Source organism: Monomorium pharaonis, chromosome 3 (assembly GCF_013373865.1).
Source record: "Monomorium pharaonis isolate MP-MQ-018 chromosome 3, ASM1337386v2, whole genome shotgun sequence".
Classification (NCBI taxonomy): domain Eukaryota; kingdom Metazoa; phylum Arthropoda; class Insecta; order Hymenoptera; family Formicidae; genus Monomorium; species Monomorium pharaonis.
In genome coordinates, this window is record NC_050469.1 from 29851415 (window position 1) to 29869180 (window position 17766).

The 17766-nt window shown below is 32.0% G+C and overlaps 2 protein-coding genes across 3 annotated transcripts; one reads left to right on the top strand and one right to left on the bottom strand.

Annotated features, from left to right (window-relative positions):
• Positions 1 to 4100: 4100 nt before the first annotated feature.
• On the top strand, positions 4101 to 10140 carry LOC105830194 (serine/threonine-protein phosphatase 4 regulatory subunit 3). Its single transcript, XM_012669375.3, has 6 exons — positions 4101 to 5485; positions 5939 to 7537; positions 7617 to 7768; positions 8227 to 8327; positions 8425 to 8618; positions 9034 to 10140. The coding sequence occupies exons 1-6, from the start codon at positions 5288 to 5290 to the stop codon at positions 9118 to 9120; spliced, it is 2331 nt and encodes a 776-aa protein (XP_012524829.1). The 5' UTR covers positions 4101 to 5287; the 3' UTR covers positions 9121 to 10140.
• A 2959-nt stretch (positions 10141 to 13099) lies between these two features.
• LOC105829676 (cilia- and flagella-associated protein 36) lies at positions 13100 to 17654 on the bottom strand. Of its 2 annotated transcripts, XM_036283714.1 has the most exons (6): positions 17491 to 17654; positions 16293 to 16645; positions 14919 to 15094; positions 14496 to 14686; positions 14064 to 14358; positions 13100 to 13667 (listed from the first exon to the last, which is right to left on the bottom strand). In XM_036283714.1, the coding sequence occupies exons 2-6, from the start codon at positions 16570 to 16572 to the stop codon at positions 13413 to 13415; spliced, it is 1197 nt and encodes a 398-aa protein (XP_036139607.1). In that variant the 5' UTR covers positions 16573 to 16645; positions 17491 to 17654; the 3' UTR covers positions 13100 to 13412. The 2 variants fall into 2 exon arrangements, with proteins under 2 accessions (XP_036139607.1, XP_012524161.1); XM_012668707.3 differs by lacking the exon at positions 17491 to 17654 and having other exon boundaries at positions 16293 to 16844.
• Between the last annotated feature and the right edge of the window lie 112 nt (positions 17655 to 17766).

Consider the following 17766-nt stretch of genomic DNA (forward strand, 5'->3'; position numbering starts at 1 on the left):
TCAAATGGTTTTCTCACCGCTTTCCTCGGCCTGCGTTTCCACGAAGTTATGTGACATCACGCCACTTTCGTGCTGTGTTGATTTTCGCTGCCAATCAGACGAGCCGTCCTTTTCATGTATTTTTTCAAATGTTACATTTTACTCGTGTGTGATATATTATTCGTAATATCGGGAGTGCCAAATAAAGTGTTGGGCGATCATTATTATTAATGTGCGGTTCGAGAATAGCATGATGTCAGCAGAAAGCGGCATCCATGGACCGACTCAGTATTCCAGAAAAAGAATGTAGCAGCAGCATCAGCAGCAGGAGCAGCGACAGCAATTGGTGAGTGAATTTTTATCAAATCGATTAATTGAATTTATATCATGTGTATGTGGTACTGCACATTTATAGAACACGATTATGCACATTTGCATAAAACAGATTTAAAATATAAATGCATGTAATTGTAAAATTTACGGGTATAGCATGAAACAGAATCAAATAAACGTGGACATAGCATAGAAGAGACCTAAAACGTCGTGCACATTACCTACGGGATTTATAGATATTTGACTACATAGTTTAATGTGCACATTTTGTACACATAGAGGCGCTGATGGATGTTCCTCTCTGCTATCAGCCATATTTGTGTGAGACACTATAGTGCTGCTATCTGTTAGAATTTAATAATACTGTCTACTTAGATTGAATAGTATACAGTATACATGATAAAATAATAATTTAATAAATTTAATAAAAATATGCAAGGTTAAGAATATTAAAGTATTGTCTTTTGTTTACATCTAATAAATTTGTCAATATTCTTAACCTTACATTTTTTGGACAAAACTCTATCCTTTAAATCCGTGGATGCAATGACACTGTTATTTATATTTAATACATCTTAGTTACTAGCAACATAACATTCTTGTTAATGTCAATATTAATGTTTGACGTAGTTGTGAAAAAGGGTTATTGGTTTAGTAACAAGAAAAACACGGTTAAAGCAATTGGAACAGCACACTACATGATACGGAAGAAAACGGTGTCCGACATTATTAAGTTTTATTGATCAATCGAAAGATATTTTTATAACCTCATTTAACATCTCGAAAACGTGCGCACACTCTCTCCCTCCCTCTCCCTTCTCTCTCCCTCTTCTTTTGTTTCGCAAAGTGAAGTATATGCTATGCAATATCTATAATCTGTTACGCATAGAAGCAGTTTACTTGAGAAACATTGATAACATCTGATAATGTTTCGTATACTCGTGTTTGATCGGATCTCTCTCTCTTTCTTCCCCGTCCTCCCTTTTTCTCTCTGTTTCTGTTCTACAACTAATATATCCGCTTATTATCGCGAATGCCATTGTTATTTTGGATGCAAACGAATAGTTACGATTTTTATAAATTAATATGATTTATTTATAAATTAATATAATCCATTTATAAATTAATCTTCATACGTCGTACTTTATTCTGTCGAACATACAACCGTATATTTTTTATCTTCTTGGAATATGCATTTATTCTCGCAACTAGAATCAACCGATATAGATACGATAATTTATTACAATTTATTTTTTTTTTAATATACAAATATTTTTACAATATTTTTTAATGATAAATATGATATCAATCTAAGTTCGCAAAAATTTTCATAAAATACTTGATAAATGTTCATAAAATATTCAAATAATTAGTATAAATAATTTTGTACATTTTTATAAACTACCTCTTTATAATAGTTTAAAAAATTGTTGTTGTTATCTTTATTTAACCAGTAAATAATAATAACCAATTGATAGTCGAATTACCAAAAAAAATAGAGGTGGTTAGCTTTATTAAAAAAACTTCAAACTTTATTCAAGACCAAACATGTTAAATCGCGAATAATATAGTGTACCTTTCTATATACATCTAAAATATTACGTACATACTGCAGTGTTCTTCTCAGCAAAAGGAATAACAAAACAAAAAATGTTCGAGGAAAAAGCGATGCACAGTGGATGGAAATAAGAAAATAGGTGGACATCGAACCAAAAATAAAAGTTTTATTTTAACAATTTTACCCACTCTATAAAACTAAATTGTTTTATTTCAGGGGTAGGCGAGGGCACCCCCTTTATCAAAACTTGCTCAAGGTTAGCTTGTTCTTTACCTACACTTGGTGCTAGCTGTTGAAAACAACGAAAAGAAACATTTTTTATTATATTTATTAGAAAAGTATTATTGTTATTATACAAATTTTTTAGAAAAAAAAATTTTTTTTATTAGAATTCATTTCATTGAAACCGATTTCTGAACAAAATTCTATCTCCGAAGAGATTTTTGAGAGATGTCCACAGAATTGGTGATTTCGATCCATTGTACGACGTGCGAATGTCTGCTGATGTTATCGAGCTACTAAGTTGTAAACTTAAAAGATATCGCGATGATGTAACGATGTTATCCGTTTGAGGAGCGAGCGATGGAGGGCAAGCTATTATCGAATTGAATCGCTAATTCATAGCGATACTAATTTAAATGTCTAATTATCGCCTCGAACGAAGAGAATTACCATTTGATATCATAAATTGAACATATAACAGGACGTCTCGAAATTTGTGAAACACAATATTATTAACAACAAGATTCTCGAAAAATTAAAAATTATTTGTAAATTAATATTTCAAAAACAGTGAGAAATAAGAGTTTGAACTTGTCCAATTACAAGCTATGACAGTCGCGTATTATTATCAACAATATATAAAATATATTTTTTTAATGTACAGAAAAATATTTATAGTATATAAACTCGAAATAATTTGTATATTTTTTGATAATAATAGTATAAATATTTATTTTAAATATTTTCATAAATGTTATAATTTTTTTTGTACCTGGCAAACTCGGATCTAAAAATATGTATAAAATATTTATCATAAATATTTTTCCTTCTTATAAATATTTTATAAATATTTTGTGCTATCTGGGATTTATTAATTAGAATAATATATTATAATAATGCGCGCTCGCGTTATAATATATTGTCTTAATTAGGATAATATATTATAACGTGAGCGCGAGAACACATACACACATACACACAGAGAGGGGGGGGGGCATCACAATACATTTATTAATTTTCGAATTATCAGACTTTAGAGAAGTCCAGAGAAGTCACCCGGCCATCTTTGAGCGTGACGTCAGAAACCGAGGAATCCCGTCGAATTCTGAAAAAAAAACGCATCATCTAAGATACCGTCGCGTTCTGACGGCATGCGAGGAGATCGTTGCGCGAGCAAGATGCATTAACTGAAGACAAAATCTCACACTGTCGTGGAAGAGTCATGGAAGAGTCGATGAACAAAAGACACGTTTACAAGGTTTACCAACGATGTGACTATTACGATTTATAATTTGTCATTTCGAAATAATAATTCGAAATAATAAATCAATATTAATAGTCGATATATAAGTTATTTTTTTACTTATTACATTAATCAATGTTATTTAGCTATCAATCACTGCTACAAATCAATAGCTAAAGCGGTTAATTTTTGAATTTATTAAGCAATAGTTAATTATTTTCAATCAATCAATTAAAGTAATCGCATTTTTATCTACAATTTATTTTTATTTAAACCATGTTGATTAAAAATTTAATTGATTACAGTCTAAGATTTATTTCCAAGATAATTTAAAAAATTTTATCAATTTTTAAATAAAATTTATTGTAATTAAAAATTGAATCCTTTAATCATAATTATATAAATCGATCAAATGTTCCCAAACACTGCTCAAAACTCGACACTATAAAAAAACAAAGAAATAAAAATAAGCTGTTTATTTCTAGAGCAAGCCTTCTAAGAATACTCAAAAATACAAATAAATAAATAAAAAAGCGACAAATTAATAAAAAACTAAAACGCAAAGGAATGAAAAAGGACATAGAATAAATGTCATACAAAGGACATACGAAAATATAAGAAAATAGTATAAAAGATAAAATAAAATGTAGCAGAGAAAAGTAACACAACATTTGACATAAATAAAATGAAAGGAAAGAGACGGAAGAACCGTCGCGCGTGGGATTCGAATCTCGCGCCGCGCGTCCCTGCGTAGCGCGCGGTGGACCCCGTGGCGCGTTGTTATGATCTATCATGGCGGAATGTAGTGTTGTGGCTGCTCGGTGCCTATGTCAATTTTAGAGTGGTGCAGCTCAGGGGTAAAGGGTGCGAGCGGCGACGCGAGCCGACGGCGACTGTCACGGGTGTTCGCGTGAGGTAATCGTGTTCCTGTGAGCGACCGTATCGCGGTTGGAGTGTGGCCACCACGTACCACCGCGGACGACTCACGTCCGTCGTCGCCGCTGCCGCCGTCGCTGCCGCCACCACCACCACCGCCGCCGCTGCCGTCGTCGTCGTCGCTGTTGCTGTCCCCGTCGTTGCTGTTGCCGCCGCTACCGCGGGAAGAGGAACAATTCCGGCGTACACACAGCGGAGAGTGAACGGAGCGTCGCACGCGCCAGTGTCCCAGTGATCTCACTGGAACCGCGGGGGAGTGGATCGGTGGTCCAAGCTGGAGAGCCGTGTTCTCGTGCCGGTCCTCGAGACGACAACGACGAGTCGTCTAACTGTCGCGTATTCCGACACGTCGCGGCCGCCGCCGCAACACGTGAGAGCCGTTGCGGGCACGCGAACTTTTCCCGCGCCCCGTGACTCGCCTCCCGGGTAGGGCTCTCTCCCACTCGCGTGCAAAGGATCGCGACAGGATCGCGCGCCTGTACGCCATACGAACGCGCAACGCGGGGACAAAAGGCCCAGGGAAAACGTTCAGTATCCATGACGCGCGTCCATTGCCTACGCCGCACGGTAGGCTCTCTTTTTCGCGCAGCACGCGGCATATGATCGTCGCCTAATAGGGGACCGGAATCAACTGCGTGTGTGGCTCATGCACGTTGCTCGCGGAGGTGGAGTTCTCGCGAACGACGCCGAACGCTTTTCAGTTGAGGAAACGCTGACATCTCGTTTGAGACCACTGCACACGGGGTTTTGTTTATACACACGCACGACGCAATAACAATAGACCTTGATGGGCCGTACAAGGGCATACGGAAGTTTAATAACATATCCAGGTTTTTATTCGTTCATCGCTCCAACAGGTATTTGAGAAGAATTTTCTCATAGGGGGGGAAGAGAAAGAGAAAGAGAGAGAGAGAGAAAGACAGCTGCAGAGAGAAAGCCAAAGATTAAAAGTGGAAACCTGGAAAGGCATGCGGAATAGTTGGTGATACAAAGAGTTTGCTAATTGGTTTTACAACATGACGGATACACGTAGAAGAGTAAAACTGTACGCTCTCAATCAGGACAGACAATGGGACGATCGTGGAACTGGACATGTTTCTTCTTCCTATGTAGAGAGATTAAAGGGGATTTCCCTTTTGGTAAGAGCGGAAAGTGATGGCTCTCTCTTGCTTGAGAGTAAAATACAACCTGATACAGCATATCAGAAACAACAGGTAATAAGAGAATTTCATGAATTTTCTTTTCTTATTACTCTCTTACAAAAATTTCCCCTCTTTTTTCCTAATCTGATAAAGTTTGACAATTTTGTACAAAGATTTCCTGAATGAAACATGTGAGAACAATGAGAAACTGAGTAAAGAAATCAATATATTTCTTTAATTTGTTTATTACAAAGCTTAATAGAAATTCTTTATGTTGCAACTATAAAATATATAAGACAAGATGTTTTTATGTCACAGAAGAATCAATGTTTTTCTTGTTTCTATTATACACATTAATATTAATATTAATATTAAAAAATGAGAATACATTTAATATATTCTTAAATATTTTATATTTAATATAAAGTCTTATATTATTAAACATACACTAATCTACTAAATATATAATTTATGTGGCATGACACATTTATAGATATATACAAGTAAATCTGTATATGATTTTAGGATACTTTGATAGTGTGGTCCGAGGGAGACAATTTCGACTTAGCCCTAAGTTTTCAAGAAAAAGCTGGCTGTGACGAAATATGGGAGAAGATCTGCCAGGTTCAAGGCAAGGATCCATCTGTAGAAATTACACAGGATATTGTGGAGGAGTCCGAAGATGAGCGATTCGATGATATGTCAGATGCAGCACCGCCCATTGAGTTACCTCCGTGTGAGCTCAGTCGATTAGAGGACATTAATGAGCTCATAGAGAATTGTCTTACGTCCCCAATGAGAAAAGAGAAACTGGCAGTGGCGCTAGAGTCCGAGGGTTACATAAAGAAATTGCTGAATCTTTTTCGTACATGCGAGGATTTAGAGAATATCGAGGGATTACATCACCTCTACGACATATTCAAAAATATTTTCCTACTCAATAAGAACGCGCTGTTTGAGGTCATGTTCAGCGACGACACGATATTCGACGTTGTCGGCTGCCTGGAATATGAGCCGACGTTATCTCAGCCAAAGAGGCATAGAGAGTATCTTCGACAGTTGGCTAGATTTAAACAAGCAATTCCTATCACAAATACTGAACTATTAGCTAAGATCCATCAGACATACAGAGTTCAATACATTCAAGACGTAGTGCTGCCAACCCCGAGTGTATTCGAGGACAACATGCTGAGTACATTGAGTAGTTTTATATTTTTCAATAAAGTTGAAATAGTGACTTTGATACAGGACGATGAGAAATTTCTTACTGAACTTTTTCGTCAGTTAACGGACGAGGCGACTTTAGATAGCAAAAGGCGCGACTTAGTCCTTTTTTTAAAAGAGTTTTGCAACTTTTCACAAAATCTTCAGCCACAGGGAAAGGAGGCATTTTATAAAACGTTAACAGCACTTGGTATACTTCCCGCTTTAGAGATTACTTTGGCGATGAATGATGCGCAGACAAAAACGGCCAGTATAGATATATTGACTTATATTGTGGAATATTCTCCAAGTGTTGTACGAGATTATACATTACAACAGATAAATAACACGGAGCAGGACCAAATGTTAGTGAATGTAATAGTTGCTCAACTTGTTGGGGACAGTGATCCTGAGTTGGGTGGAGCAGTGCAGCTGGCCGGTGTACTACGTTTACTTCTCGATCCAGAGAATATGTTGGCTTCTGTTAACAAATCAGAAAAGACTGATTTCTTAAATTATTTTTACAAAAATAGTATCGGTACTCTAATAGCCCCTCTCCTGGCAAACACGATCGGAGAACGACCTGCGAGAGAGGATTACAGAACAGTACAACTTTTGGGATTAATCCTAGAATTGTTGTCATTCTGCGTGGAGCATCATACGTACCACATAAAAAATTGCATATTGAATAAAGATCTACTCAGAAGAATATTGGTTTTAATGAAATCAACACACACATTTTTAGTACTATGTGCATTAAGGTTTATGAGAAAGATTATAGCATTAAAGGATGAATTTTATAATAGATATATAATTAAGGGTAACCTATTTGCACCTGTATTCGATGCATTTGTAAGAAACAATGGACGATACAATCTTTTAGACTCGGCTATATTGGAAATGTTTGAATTTATCAAATTGGTAAGCAGAAATGCCTTTGCATTTTAATATATAAAAGAGAATTTTTAGCATTGTACTATATTTTACTGTAATGTTTCAGGAGGATATTAAATCATTATGTTCGCATGTTGTTGAAAATTTCTCAAAAGAACTGGAGGCAATTGATTATGTACAAACGTTTAAGGCATTAAAATTGAGGTATGAACAACATCAAGATAAGTTGAAGGATCGCGATAGAACTACAATTGACAGGTATATAGACATAACAATTCTTTTTTTTTGTATTTTGATCTCGAGAATATCAATAAATTATTTTGTTTTTTATACTTGACAAAAACAAACGAAATTAAAGGATTTCCTATAAAAGTCAACCAAGTCCAGAAAATTAAATTTTCAAGGCACAAGAAACTTTATAATAAACTTTAAATATGATTTAATATGATTATTTGTAAATATCATTTTTCTCTAAACATATAATAAATATAAGAATAAAATTTTAGGCTTTGATTTTTTTTTTTCCGAGAGAAAATGTAATGTTACTGTTAGAACAATTTGACACATACTTCACTAGATTAAAAAAAATGGACTTGTTCGATTTTTGTAGAAAATTTTTCAATTACATTAAGTGCATTATACAACAGATTATTAAGAACTGTTACTTTTATGAAGTTATGATATATTAAAATTATATTGATATTTCTTACATGTAGTGTCCCATCAATCTTGCGGAATAGTCGGTATCGAAGGGACCAGAGGCAGCTAGACGAGGAAGAGGAGCTGTGGTTTAATGAAGAAGAAGAATTTGATGAAGGTAAAGCAATCACAACAACAATAAATTTTATTATTATTTTTTTATAAAATATTATTGTTAAAGGCCTATTATTTTATGTGCAATTTGGTTATTGCAGATTCGAAAAGTCATCAGCAACAACAACAACAGCAGTCTGTATTAAATAATAATACTGCTAATAATATTACCTCGCAACAACCACAGATCAATAATAGCTCGTCAACAACGAATGAATCACCAATTGCTTCGGACATAAATCCTACTCCGGATATTGGCACCGTGGAAAAAACAGGAACGGCACTGTTTAAGAAGGTAAAACAGATACATTAGAATATTATAGCATTGTTTCAATCCTGCAGTTTTATTTGATAAAAAAGATCTAAAAAATAAAAATAATTTTTATTTAAAAAAATATGTTAAAGTGAGCGGTCAATTTAATATTACAAATACTTTGAAGTATTTGTAGTGTCAATTTCGTCTAAAGTCATAAAAGTGTCAGAAAATATAAAATATTAGAAAATAAAATATATATTCAAGAGTCAATTAAATTGGTACAAAATTATTATACAAAAGGAATATTAATAAATATGCATTAAAATCAGCAATATTTGAATTTATGTCAAAATTAAATTGGCTTTTAAATTGCAATTTGCATCAAATAATTTTATATGAATCTATACATTTTATGTAAAATTAAGATTTTTAAGATAAATTTAATTTTTTCCAGGGATTAGTTGATTATGAAGGAGATTCAGATGAAGAGGATGAGGATTCGGAGTTAAGTCCTTCCCCAAAACGACAACGATTGTCATAGTAGCCAAACTTGGAAAAAACAAGAACATTTGTGATTTTTAATTGCTATTATCATTTTATGACCCTCCTACATGTAAAAACGAATCTATCCCCTCTTTGTCAGAAGAGACATAGATTGAACTTTGGGAATCGCTAAGGAATGGACACAACAATAAGTGCTTTAAAAAAAAAGTATGGTGGGCACTCATTCATAGGTCTGTTTGTGTTGATACATGTATAATATGTGAAACATAAATAAGATCTGAATGAAAACTAAGTAAGCTATCTCGGTCGAATGTATAAAAACAAAGGAAGAATGAACTTTCTTTAATGAAACGAACAGTGGTAGTATTGTGGCATAATATATGATGTAGCACAATGTATTGTATAATGTTTTTAAAAAAGTAAGAGATACTAAACAAATCATAGAGAGTCCATTCCACTCGTCTGGAAACATCTTGTGCATTACGGAAGATAATCTCATGGATAATTGAGGATAGAGTCTAAGATTTGGCCAAAATTATCCAAGTTTTTTAGTAGATGCACTTGCGGATACACAAGAGATCGAGACTTAGTTTAGACACAGTGAGAAGTCAAGATGTGTCGCAATTAAATTGAGTTGTTACAAGTGAATTGTGACTAAACTGTAATTACAGAGTGTATCACAGTTATCTGGTAAGTGTGAAAGAACTGACAACACATAAGATCGAATTCGGAGAAGACAAGAAGTACAGATGTACTGCACAAAAACAACCGCGAGCGTTTTGTTTTGCCATTCGTAAGTTTTCCTATCTGAGCGATAGAAAGACCGATTCTTCAAGAGAGTCAGGCACTATGAAACTTTATCCAATTCGACAGAAGTAGTATTTAGTTTGTATATATATGTATATTTGTAACGATTGTAAAACAACCACACTCATGGATTAATCAGAAACATGCAATTTCTTTAAGGATTCAGTTTCCTTTGAAATACTTTCAATAAGCTTTTCGGTTGTCAATGTAAGTAGTAGTAATTGTACAATAAATACTTGATTTATGTATATTTATCAGTCTGCACTTCATGCCCAATGTTAATCCTTGATGTGTAAAGTATAACCTGAATGTCTCGTGAAACGTTTGAATATTAGGCTTGTGTATAAAATACATTCATATCTACATGAGCAGAGTGGACCTAAAAATGTGACAAAAAAGCGCTTTGTAAAAATGAACTTGTATACAATTTAGCTTTGTTAAATTATAAACATGTTTATAACAACGTATAATTTATATATTGAGTAAAAACATAATTTCAAGATGCAATATATAAATTTTAATTCATACTTATACTATTATATAAATTAACAAAAAAGAGATGAGATTTATAGATATAATTATAATTTCATCTTGTAGAAGTGAATAATTTTAAAACTATATATATATATATATATATATATATATATATATAATTGCTTTAAATTGAAATTTATTTTACAGTATCAGAATAGCTTTGTCTATTTGAATCAGCTCCAGAAAAAAAGTATACATTTGGACCATTCATGCAAACAGTGGAAATTTAATTATTTACCACTATATATTTTCTACAGTGTATATCGCATCAATAACATTCATTTTTACATCGTTTTTGGTTGAATTGATTATACAGAAAAGTGATACAAATTAATGTACAGATTTTTTAACGATATGCCTAATATCAGAAAGAATTTCCAAGACTGCTTTACGGACTGTAAGTACATAATGCTTGAAATATTACAGTGAAGATACACATGTACACATATACATATATATTAACTCTTACTATAGCGAAAGGGATTCAGAAGTATTAATCGAATTGCAAGATGAACAAATTGTGAATATCTGAACAGACAAGTTCTGCTGGAGCTGAATGATACATGTATATAAAATGTTGTGCAACTTGGACTGATCATAAAAGGGGGAAATGTAAGAAAAGCTAATATTAATTAGTTACGTAATATGCTGATGTTGTTCTTTATGTGTTTTACATATATCCACAATTTATTCGATAATAAAGAACAAATATTAAGCCTAGAATGTTATTGAGTGTAAAGAATGTAAGTAAAAAAAAGAAGAAATGAATTAATATCTCTAAGTGATAGAGAGTAAATGCGATTACGTGCTACTTAAATTGAGAACTTTGATATATACATTTGTACAGAGTGTGTTACGCTCTTATTATACATTTTGTCGATCAATGATATTCTTAATTATTATTTGCAAGCTTCGACACTTTTATTTTCCTTTTTATATTAATATTTAATATGTGTGTATCGTATTAAATTTTAAAATTTTGAAGAAACAAATGTGCCGAACATATTTTCTTATCATTACAGATTCATATTTGTAGAATAAAGATATACTTTTAATATAAAGTAAAATAAAACCTTCAATCCAATTAAATTTACTAGCACACAAGATCATTATAATCTCATATTTATCGGCTGCTCTGAAGATGTTGGTATTTTATCATATGTCTTCTATTAAATATAATATTTCATATTTATTATGACATTATTATACAATATAGCTTTAAATATATGATATGATAACAATCTCAAACATTCTGCCTCAAAACCATTGCTAAACGCAACTTTATACTTTTTTTGAACCCCGTCGATATAATATTAAAGGAAAAAAATGAGACATGCACACATTGTATAATATCACATGCTGATTCTAGCATGCGTTTTTAATTATACAGTAAACTAAGATAAACTTTTTTTTGAGAGATACATACAGTACATGCGTGCGTGCGTGTGTGTGTGTGTGTGTGTGTGTGTGTTTATGAGTGTGTGTGTGCGTGTGTGTGTGTGTGTGTGTGAGTGAGCCCAGAGATAGAAATCTTTTTATATGAAAAGCTATTTAAAAATTTTGTGCATTAAGAGCAAGTATAAGGTATACAATCTTGTGTGTATTATAATAACAAATGAATGCATTGTATATTGAAAAAAGATATTTTGCATTTTATTTTACTGGAGTATGAAAGAATGATCAGGCACAACAAAAGTGATATATAAATACAGGATTTATAGCACAAAACACGCAACTATTGAAGAGAAAGTTAACTTTCACTCTCTTTGCCAATATTGTATTCTAAATTGATTATAGCAAATTTATTTCTAATATTGAAATTTATTGATTGTTGTAAGTAGAAATCGCGATATCTGTGATGGCAAAAAGATAATTAAACTTAATTAATTAAGTAATTTAATTAAAAAATGATAGTTATACTGAGTATGTGCGCGCGCATCCCTCTCCCTCATCCTTCCCATCCTCCACACATACACACACACAGATATATATATATATATATGTATATATCATCTGTGACACATTTCTATATATGTGTGTGTGTGTGTGCAATACAATAGAGAGAATTTATTTCGTATGTTACAGATAAACATTGATTTTTATTATTCTACATAGAAATATACTTCAGTATTCAATTAAATAATGACTAGAACAGTTAAATATTTATACATACAACGTACTTATTGCTGGTATTGTGCTATAAATCTATTTTATTTGTTAGAAAGTAGATTGCAAAAAAGTGAGAATGATAAATGTGTGTTATATAAATAGTGTGTTGTAGAAGTTGCGAAGAATATTTAATTAAATAAAATTTAAAATTAGATGAATATTTGTTAACAAAGCTAATCTACCTTAATATCTAATTTGAGTTCCTCTTGAATATAAAAGCAGAACATACTTGATAATTAATGTGTTTAATTGATATGTGAAATAATTATGGATTTTTAAACATTTTATAATATTTTTTCTTATATTTATATTTATAAATGTGCACTTAAAATCCTTATTATTTAATATTTCATATTTATGCAAACAATATTTTTATATAATAATGAAAAGAAACATTAAAAACGCAGTATTTTATTATATTAGATTATTTTTTATTGAACATAGTTTTGTTAAAAAAATCACATTTTTAAACAATATAATATAAGATAAGATAAAATAGTATAATGGTTGGTTGCAGATATTAATTATGTTTTACTTTCTTTATGAAAACATTACTTAGGAAGAAAAATATTTTTTAAATAAGACGTAAAAATGTGTAAACATTTCATAGATTTTTGTACATTTCTCGCAATTTATATCTGACGTACGATATGACGACTAAATACAATCTTGCATGTACTATTTTTCTAGATATCACAATTCAATCTTTAATGTGAAGCACTTTACTGGAATTGCAGATTTAAGATTTCTATGATTAATTATGAAAAACCAATATATAATTTTATGTTTTATATATAATAAAAAAACGAAATTATAAAATTACTTATGCACAACTTCAGCTTTTAATCGAGCTGCAAGAGCCTTTCGTACTTGAAGTATTGAAGGATCTATAGCTTGGGCCACTTCTAATTCTTGCTGCCCTTTCATAGTAGCTTCAGCAACTACTCTAGCCGAACTCGGTCGAGTTTTATTCATCTCCAGCTGTTGGCTCCTAGCCTCTTTTTTCAAAGCTACAAGTTTATCTCGTCTGGCTTTCAAGTATTCTTGCCTCTTTTTAATATCTTCCTCATTCATCTGTAATAATATAAAATTATAAATAATGTAATAATTTTTTATTTCTATATGCATTATACATTATTGGCAGATTGGAAATTAGAGCCGAAACTATTCTGTGCTCGAGAAAAGAAGAAAACACACTTGTTAGTAACAAAATATTTCTTCTACGGTATATAAAATAATAAGAAATTTAATATTAATAGTATTTAATATTAACTTAACGATACCGATATTAACTTAAGACACACAATATTTGTATTTAAATTTATATATATTTTTACGTCCCTTCAAATTTTTTACTTAAAGCAAATTTATCGTTCATTCTTCCGCAATTCCGACTCTATTAGAATTTTCTTCGATGTTTATGGAAAAGCATCTGTATCGATATTGCGCAAATAAATAAAAAATAATTACCTCATCTTCGTCAGACTTCTTTTTCGAAGTCGGTATTGGTTTGAGAGGCTCGGTCTTCCCGAATTGAAGTTTATCTAACGGCTCTTTTTTCTGAGCAGATACGTTGGCGCACTCAACGTCTTCTGTTGACTCGTCGTCGGAAGCATTTCGGGAGCTGTCTTTCGATTTTCTTAATGCCTCATCCAATAATGCTCTTTCATTGTGATATTCGGCAGCTAAACGCTCGTGTTCTGCAATCAACGTTGTTTCCGAGGCTATACCTGGTTCTTCACTTTGATCTTCCAAAGTATGTTTGCTGCGCATACATACAAAAGATATAAATGCAATTCCCATTCTTCCAAAAACCGTTTCGATTTTTTTACGAGCTCTAATACATACACATATACACATTGGTTAATATATTAATATATTATAACGATATAACACACATACTGTATCAAATCTTCCATGACCAGTTCGTCATCGATAAAACCATCCGTCTCGTACACAAGGGAGGCAGGTGTGAGACCGTATTTTTGTTCGATCATATTTAGCGCTTGCAGCTGGAGCTCTAAGTTCTTTTGTATCATCATCCTTTTGAATATCTCGTATTCATTCGCCGCCCATATTTGTTCGAATAAATTCTATAAAACACGCGACGGAACGTATAACTTTTAATAAAAGAACAATACATTTGTTAATAAAAAATGTAAGGCAAATTGCATGTGTACTAAGTAATTTTTGCATTCTTATGTATGCATATATATAGAGTTTTTAAATATTTCATGAGACATTTACCATAAAAGTGATCTAAGTTACAAAAACGAAAAAAAAAAAAAACAAGCATATGCATGTATCTGTGCACAATAGTCGTACTTGTTGAAAATGTATTGGAATCTTTGTATCTCTGTTAACAGTGCACGCGTGCTCGAATTGTTCCGGTGTGATTCCCATGTCTTCCATGAAGCATCCAAGCAGCAGGTCGACTAAGTTCTTGTACTCCTGATATATTTTTCGATACTCTTCGCAATCTTCGGTATTGGCCTCGAAAACTGCAACATATTGGTAAGAGACTTTATACATTTATTTACGTTATAAATAAATACTTCATTATACAGTAGTGGAAAGCTTTTCAAAGTCACGAAGGTCTCTACTTTCTTTACGAAAAAATTATACCTATCAATAAAGTACGAATAAGGACCATTTTATTTTATTTTTCAAAAACATACAGTATATATGTATATATATATATGGAGATATATTGAAATAAATTAAATGAAAATAAAATCTTTATTTCAATCACACAAATCAAATTATATTTTCTATGTAGAACTTGTATGAATAAACACAAAAAATTGTTTAACATGCAACGTATATAATAAGGTCTAAAATAAAAATAAATTGGAAATAACAAAGAAACTAAACATAACTTTTACATTATCACATATAAAATAAAATCTTCTATGCATGATTTAACATGGTAATCATTATTCCGTGAATATTTTATTTTTATTATAATATAAGGCTTTGAATATCTGAAAAGTTAAATTTGGAAAATATTCCATAGAATACATAATATACAAAAATATAGAATCTTCTCTATATACTGATTGGATCAATCAATAATAATAAAATTTGTTAAGATTTATTCTTATAAAGTATATTATAATTATATTTAATTTTGTCATGATTAACAATATTGAAAATTATTATTCTCTGATATTAGCCCAATGCAAAAATATATATTTATTCCTAAAAGATCTACATATAAATTTATTACTTTCTATAGTTAGCAAATTGAACAATATTATATATTATAATAAATCATAAAATAAAGTACACATAATATATACATAATATATGTATAATTTGATTATAAAAACTCAGACAATCATTTCTTTAAAAAGTGTTTGTTGTACTGAACAAATACATTGCTGTCGATTTCAATTTCCTGTTATTTTTCTTCTTATAATCATTTAATTAATAACATTCATTTAATTAGTATATACTAGGTAAAGTGCATTTTTAAGTAAATTTAAAAGTGAGCTTTTGATTAGTGCTAGATTTTATTCGACGCAAGTAGTTTATTCCGAAAGGTATTAGAGACGAATGTTTCTGTTACAGGTCACGCAATAAAACTTTTCTTCTTATTTCTTACTGCGAATCAAGAAATTTCAGTCGAACAACTGACGAGTTCCGTCGAGAGAAAATAGAGAGAAAAAAGAAAGCATTTCCGATGGTTGTACGAACCGAGGGACTTCTCCTCGATGAAGGTCATCAGGGGCGAGGACCAAATGGGACCTTGCAAAAATCCAATCAAGGAATCGAACACCCAAGCGCTGTCATCCTTATCATTCATTTCGCCCGGATTGCCTCTAACGTCGTCGCCTGAATTCGCACACTTGTGCCGAGGGTCTTCCTCTGTGATCGTACGCCTCCGACGCGATACTTTTCTCTCTGCATAGCAAGTTGTAGCCATAGTTACGACGGACAAAACATGAGCCGTTAGACTTACGCCGATATTATTCATCAGAATCGATGTGCTCTCTTTTTACGGTTTCGACAGCAAGTAGACAGATACCAGATATAAATACCACAAATCACTGTGGAATATATAGAGTATTTATTTCGATATCTTTCTTGGTAAGTTATTCGCTTGGAGGTAGCAAAAAATAAAGAAATACCTTGTCAAAACTAATAGTTTGACATGTAAATTATTAAGATTATTTTATTAAATACTAAATTTAGGAATGGTAAATTATTAAGACTTTATTAAAATTATTCGAAATAAAAAACTTGTAGAAGCTGCAAGAAAATTTTTATGTGTTTAAAAAATGCGAAACAAACATTAATTTATATAGTATTTTCTATTCTTGTGCCTAAAATAACAAAATAGAATTCAAAATTAATTATTTTCAACTTTTTGAATTATGAAATAAATTTCTTTTTATATTTTATTTTTGTGTTCCAAAAAAAATTAAAGTTTGGAGAAAAATTGTCCATGGAATTATTAGTATTTTGATTATATTTTTAAATATATAATTATATATACATATATTTATATAATTACAAGTATATAGAAAATTTTTTCTTTCCCTCCCTCCTACCTTCCTCTCCCGCTTAATTCTTATCAGGTACGGTAAAAGCTTCCATCTACATAGATATTTACATATTGTTTACGTTATGTTTACACAAATATTTGTTGTGTAGATAATTCAAGCATTGTAAATTATTATAAATTAGATTATATATATTGTAGAAAAAGTTATTAAATAATAAAATTGTCAATATACCTAACTTTCATATTGGGTAAAATAAACATATATAATATAAAAAGTTTTTTATAAAATATAATTTTCATTATTTCTGATGAAATCTAAATCTTCTTTGATCCACAGACTATATTGTTTACATAATTGGCATGTAAAAACAACGTAACATAGCTTACGTGGTTTACATTGTATTGTGCAATACGGTAAATTATTTGTATTTCACGCGTAAATATTTTAGGGAGGAATCACGCGCGACGGCTACGCGCTCTCACGGCGCGCTAGGGAATTTTCCGGCCGGCCGGCCGCCGCCGCGCGCGCGCGCCGTTAGATATACCGGGCGCGCCGGGCGCCGATCACAGCGCTCTCGCGAAAACGTAGCGTGGACTCTGTGCGTAGAGTTGTTTCGCCAGCGTCCGCCGCCGCGGCGACAGAGTCAACATCCGGCGACGCCA